At 51.6% G+C, this 5,960-nt stretch overlaps 1 protein-coding gene across 2 annotated transcripts in view; it reads left to right on the forward strand.

Annotated features, from left to right (window-relative positions):
- The window catches only part of LOC101586090 (intercellular adhesion molecule 5), a 16,002-nt gene that overhangs the window by 7,275 nt on the left and 2,767 nt on the right, over positions 1-5,960 (forward strand). For both annotated transcript variants that reach the window (XM_023714099.1, XM_004630162.2), the window contains exons 2-6: positions 1,739-1,814; positions 2,984-3,250; positions 3,996-4,316; positions 4,564-4,842; positions 5,167-5,436. In XM_023714099.1, the coding sequence (XP_023569867.1) occupies positions 1,760-1,814; positions 2,984-3,250; positions 3,996-4,316; positions 4,564-4,842; positions 5,167-5,436 (1,192 nt within the window). In that variant the 5' untranslated portion in view covers positions 1,739-1,759. The remainder of the gene's footprint in view (positions 1-1,738; positions 1,815-2,983; positions 3,251-3,995; positions 4,317-4,563; positions 4,843-5,166; positions 5,437-5,960) is intronic.

Raw genomic sequence — 5,960 nt, forward strand, 5'->3', positions numbered from 1 at the left:
CAAGGGCTTGAGTTCAATCCCTGGTTCTGCAAAAGAAAAAAAAAAAACCTATCTTCTACAGCTTTCAAAAAGTTTATCATGTTGTAGCTGCTCAATAGCTGTTTGCAGGCTGGGTATATAGCTACAAGCGTCTGCCTGGCAAGTACAAGGTTGTGAGTTCAAGTTCCAGTACAAAAACAAAACAATTGTTTGCAAAAAAAAAAAAAAAATTTCCAGAAAGAATGTATGAATACAAGTAGCCTCACTTTGGGCCCTCGTACTGTTCCCGAGAGCGATTAGTTAACACTCTTGTCTTGAAGTTTCCTTCAGTGTCCAGGTGCTTCAGAAATTTGCAGCAATAACAGGCCTTCCCAGGAAAGGGATGTAACTCCGAACTAAACTTGGCAGAGAAGGTGACTGAATAAGAACATTTTGTCAGAGAGTAATAGGGCAATTTAGTGAGGCTAGTGGCGAGGGCTTACAATCCCATTTAATTAGAGGCTGAGTCTGGAAAATTGCAGGTTCAAATCCAGTCTGGGCAACCTAGTGAGACGCTGTCTCAAAAATTGAGAAGAGAAAAAGAACTGGGGATGTAGTTTAGCGACAGAGCTCTTGCCTAATGTGTGAGGCCCTGGGTTCATACCCCAGTACCTCACCCCATAAAAAAGAAAGAAAATTTTATAAAGATGATTTTCTTTCTTAGATAGCTTAAAAGCCAGTTTTAAATAACTTCCAAAATAAGCTCAAGGCCCCCCATAGCCCTTATTTTGAAAGGTAACATTCACATAGAAATCTTGATAAGCCTATTATCTTATGCATGTATAAAAAGGACAAAAATTTTTCCAGACTAGCACAGAAGTCGGGTAGAGCTGTCCAAAATTCAGTGTTTGAAAAATCAAGTTGAAAATTCAAAATTAGGGAGAAAAGCTTACTACTTAGCTGCATCACAAGAAAAAAGCAAATTTTCCTAGAGGACGTTAACTATGAGTGTTTACTTTCCCTTTTTCTTAACAGTGGGGATGGAATCCAGGGTCTTCACACTGAACTACCTTCTCAGACCTTTTTAAAAATTATTAATTTTAAGATAGGCGATCGCTGAGTCGCACAGGCTGGGCCTGAATTTGCGGTGCGCCTGCCTCAGCCTCCCGAGTGCTCTTGCCAGCTCTGATGGGGCTTTGACAGGGAGCGCGGCGACGGCTGCGGGGAGGGAGAAGAGACGCTGAGCTCAGCTGAGGTAGCAACCGAGTCTCGGCTGGCGAAGCTGGAGCAGATTAGAAGAAATGAATTGTTCTGAGGGGTATTTGTCATGGTCCTGGAGAAAGAGGCCTGATGAAATGCTTCTCCCAGACGTCAGAGAACACGACTTTAGTGACATGTTCTCTAGATTCGGGGCCACTTTCCACTGGACAGTGTCAGGTAAACACTGCCAAACTTTATCCCTGGTCCCCATTTTCATGTTTCCACGCTGACCCTTCTGTTGGTTCCATGTCGTAGATGGAGGAATCTCACTCCTCAAATATCCCTTCATTGTTTTCCGCGTTTCCCCGCCTTTTTCCTACACACTAGGCCAAACTTAGACGAAAAGATGCCAGAAGCGCCATGAGTCCCCCCGCCCGCCCTGCCCATGTTCTTGTCGCAGCTTCTCCAGCCTAGCCAGGTGTTGGGAGAGGGGCCGGGCTGGCAGTCCAAGGAAAGGAGTTTCTTCATCCTGGCCCCCTCGCTTCCCCTGGCACGACTGTTGCTTTTCTTTTCTCTCCAGCTTTTGGCCTTTCTCGGAAGGATGGCCGTGCTTCTGTCTGGTGTCTGGGCCCTGCTGGCCTGCCTTGCTCGCCCAGGTGAGGCTGCTTCGGAGGGGTTCTGTGCTGTGTGCTGGAAGGTCCAGGCCGCAGGCCAGGCGGGGCGGGGATGGGACCGCCTGGGTGCGGGGGCACGCGAGTACTCGCCCACCCCGGCCCTGGGAGAGGCTTCTGTTGATTGGTTCACCAGCACACAGCACCCTCAGGTGTCTCTGGCTTGTAATTGGGACGACCCAAATAAATCACCAGAGACAGCTCTCCTTAGCAAGTGTGCTTCTCCCCTGGCTTTCCAGTGTCCCAGAACTGTCTCGTCTTTTTCTTCACAGGAGTATTTTTCACTCTGTGGTGCAATGACCCACAGTGGCTACCAGAATAGGGCCTGTAGCTTGGGTGCCAGGAATGGGTTTCCAAAGGCCAGACAGGCTGTATTCCCAAAGGGTCCTGGGGAAAGGTCCCTTCTAGGGAAAAGTCCCCAGAAGGTTTATTTTGTTCTCTGGCAGGTCCAGGCCCCATATTTACAAATTTGTAACTGCTCAATCTGGAACAGAGTTAGAATCTGCAGTTTTATGAACATTGTAGGTGAACCTCATGAAAAGCAGTCCTTAACTATAATTTGAAAGCCCCCCAGGGCTCTGCTATCCCATGAGTGTCCCCACTAGATAAACCTGAAGAGTTTCCAAGAATTCTGAAAGCTCATGAAGACAGTAGTTTTCTGAGCAGGATTTTAACAACCCCATTGTTTCCACAGTGAATTCTAGATCTGAAGGGACAAGATGGATAAAAGGAGTAGTGGTAGAGCAGGGCTCTCACGGGAGGTTTGTTTTCTATTTAGTACAGGGTCTACAGGGTCTCACCACATAGATCAGACTCTTAGTGATTCTGTTTTCAGCCCCCCAAGCTCTGGGATTACAGGCCTGTGCCACCATGCCCAGTCTCAATCACTGTCTCAGTGTGCCCCAGGGGCGGGCTGGCACGGCATGCCGGAGTTTGAACCCTGGCAGCTGCGCTCTGTGTAAGCAGGCACATTAGTCCACTGAGCTATCCGGCCAGCCCTTCATGTAATTATTAAAGGTCTTTTCTTGTCCAGTTTCCTGAACCTTTTTATTGAGGGCAGTCTCCCTAGTCTGCCTAGAATTATGTATTATGGATGCTGTGCTTTGTCTGGGTCTGTGGTCCTCACCAGTCTCTGGTCCCTGCGTTCCTTTCAGGGGCCACTGAGGAGCTATTTGAGGTTTCCGCTTGGCCGAGTCAGGCCCTGGTGGGCTTTGGACAGTCGCTGGTGGTCAACTGCAGCACCACCTGCCCGGACCCAGGGCCCAGTGGCATCGAGACCTTCCTAAAGAAGACCCAGGTGGACAAAGGGCGCCAGTGGAAGGAGTTCCTCCTGGAGGACATCACTGAGAGCTCTGTCCTGCAGTGTTTCTTCTCTTGCTCAGGGATCCAAAAGGATAGAAGCCTGGACATCACCGTGTACCGTGAGTGGGCGGAGGGCCGGGAGGCCGGAGGAGGGCAAGGCGGGAAGATGTGAAGAATTCGGGATTGCTCTGAGGGGAGAGAACTGGGGCTCCTCTTGAAGACTTTTATCACACTGTCCCGATTCTAGAGCCAGGTACTCCTGCTCCCTTCCGGGCGTTAGTTACCTTGTTAGTGGGTGCAGAGGGCATCTCCACGTCTCTGCTTGAGAATATCCTCAGATACAGGAAGCCGATGCTGCCCACGCTCGCCGCTAAGTTGTCAGAGCAGTGTAAAACTAGTGCTGACTTACTTGCTCCAAGGTCGTAGAAGAAATAGGGATCAGAGAAAGGAGTCTTTTGAACTGGGATAATGAGCCAAGTCTATGAAAAAGCAGGCTTGGGAGCTGCCTTCTGCAGAACGGAGAGGCTTGGAGCTGCTGGGCGGGCGAGGAGGATCTTTTGGGGGAAACCAGCTTTGGCAGAGTGGTAGCTCTTGAGCATCGGTGGCATCTGCCTGGGCAAAGGGCTCGGGCGGGAAGGGCTTTTGTGTAGTGCTGGGGAGCCTGGCCAAAGCGGGTCTGACAGGAAAGGAAACGCTCCAGAATGGCAGCAAGAGTCACGGCCAAGGAACCCCTCAGCTGTCGCATTTCCTGATACTGGCTCTCACCACCTTTGATGAGCAAGAAGTTGGTTTCCGAGTAGCAGCCTCCTTCCCGGAGAAGGGGGCCGGCCCTCTGTCACCAAACCCTGCCTTTTTGTCTTAAAGAGCCGCCAGAGCAGGTGATCCTGGAGCTGCAGCCTGACTGGGTGGCCACGGACGAAGCCTTTACGGTGAAGTGCCTTGTGCCCCAGGTGGCACCCCTAGAGAACCTCACCCTCACCCTTTTCCAGGGTAGCCAAGAGCTATGCAGGAAGAGCTTTGTGAGCTCAGCTTTGGCCTCGCAAAGAGCTGAGGTCACCCTCAGTGTCACAGCCCGGCGGGAGAATGACAGGTGCAATTTCTCCTGCTGCGCAGAACTTGATTTGCACTCCCGAGGTGGAGGGCTCTTCCGCAGCAGCTCAGCCCCCAAGGTTCTGCGGATCTTTGGTGAGTGAAGGGTCCAGGTGTGGAAGGCATCCTGGGGCTCATTTTATTTATTTTGCCATGACCTTTGGCAATAAACCCAAGTTCCGCTGGGGTTTAGGGTGAGCCTGTGAGGGTAATGGGAGCTCAGTTCTGTTTTAATTCTTCATGAGAGAGAAAAAGCTTTTAATACTGTTCCATCCCTCCATGACACGATTTATTACAGCTTTTCTCCTTTCTTTTTATTTTCCTTTTCCTAATTTCTTGGCAGAATTCTTTCAGAGTCCCCTGATTTGGGTCCCTTCCGTTCTGGAAGTTGGGACGGCAGCGGCTGTGAGCTGTGAGGTGGAGAGGGTGTTTCCGGCCAACGAAGTTGTGTTCCGCATGTTCCTGGGAGACCAAGAGCTGAGCCCCTTCCTCACCTGGGCGGGGGACACAGTGTGGGCCAACGCCACCGTTCGGGCCACGGAGCCTGGCGAGCAGCAGCTGTCGTGCGTGGCTTCCCTGGGTCCAGTGGCACAGAAAGCGAGGCAGCCGGTGCATGTGTACAGTAAGCGCTCCGCCCCTGCGCGCCTACTGGGGCGGGCTGGTGACCCTGCCAGGCGCATGCACGCTGCGCCCTGCGCCCTGTGTGCTTGAAGCTGCCTGTGCATGCTCGAGTCTTGCTCCAGCGCAGCTGCAAGGTGCGAGGAGGAAGGCTCTCACTCTCGGGACAGCCGCTGGGGAGGCTCAGCGCAGGCGCGCCTGCCGGGTCTGTGCAAACAGAGGCTTCCACTCCGCGGGCTCTGCAGGAGCAGCAGTGGCTTTCCCCAGAGGCTCTTCTCTTGGTCTGCCTGCCCGATGTGTTTGGTTTTCTTTCCTTTTTTAAAAATAGGTTTCCCGCCACCCATCGTAGAGATAGAAGAATCATATGCTCTGGCAGGGACGGAGGTGAACGTAACCTGCTCGGGGCATACTCTGACGTCTCCCAGCCCTACTCTTCGGCTGCAGGGAGCCCCCGAGCGCCCTGCCCCTGGGGAGCCTGCCCGGCTCCTGTTCAGCGCCACGGCGGAGGATGATGGCCGCAATTTCTCCTGCGAGGCCTCCTTGGAAGTGCGGGGCCAACGACTGGTCAGAACGGCTGTGGCTCAGCTCCGTGTTTTATGTGAGTAGAGGCCTGATCCTTCTTGTCAGGAAGGATTACCATTCTCTTTCCAGAGATGGTGGCCAGGATTTCAGTATTACAACAACAACAATGAAATCAAAGGAGAAAATAAAATGGAAACTCTCCAAGCGTACCTTGCATGGAGGAAAGGGAGTGTAGAGGAAGATCGGGGAGTTGAGGCTGGAGAGGAGAGTGGTTAAAGCAGTCAGACAGTATTGGTGGAGGGTGGCTGGCTGGCTGAAGAAGACACTAAAGCGATCGTGGAGCTAATAAGAAGGAGGGAAATTTCCAAAAATTCCATAGCGAAATGTGTATTTTTACCTTTTTTTGGTCTTTTTGAGACAGGGTCTCACTCTGCAGTTCAGGCTGGCCTTGAGCTCACTTTGTAGCCCAGGCTGGTCTCAAACTCACAAAGCTCCTCCTGCCTCAGCCTGCCAAGAACTGGGATTACAGGTGTGTGCCACCACACCAGGCTGTAGCTTTACATCTTTTTTTTTTTCAAAGTTTTATTGATAAACAGCAAT

This window comes from Octodon degus, unplaced genomic scaffold, assembly GCF_000260255.1.
Source record: "Octodon degus isolate 3935 unplaced genomic scaffold, OctDeg1.0 scaffold00033, whole genome shotgun sequence".
NCBI classification, from domain to species: Eukaryota; Metazoa; Chordata; class Mammalia; order Rodentia; family Octodontidae; genus Octodon; species Octodon degus.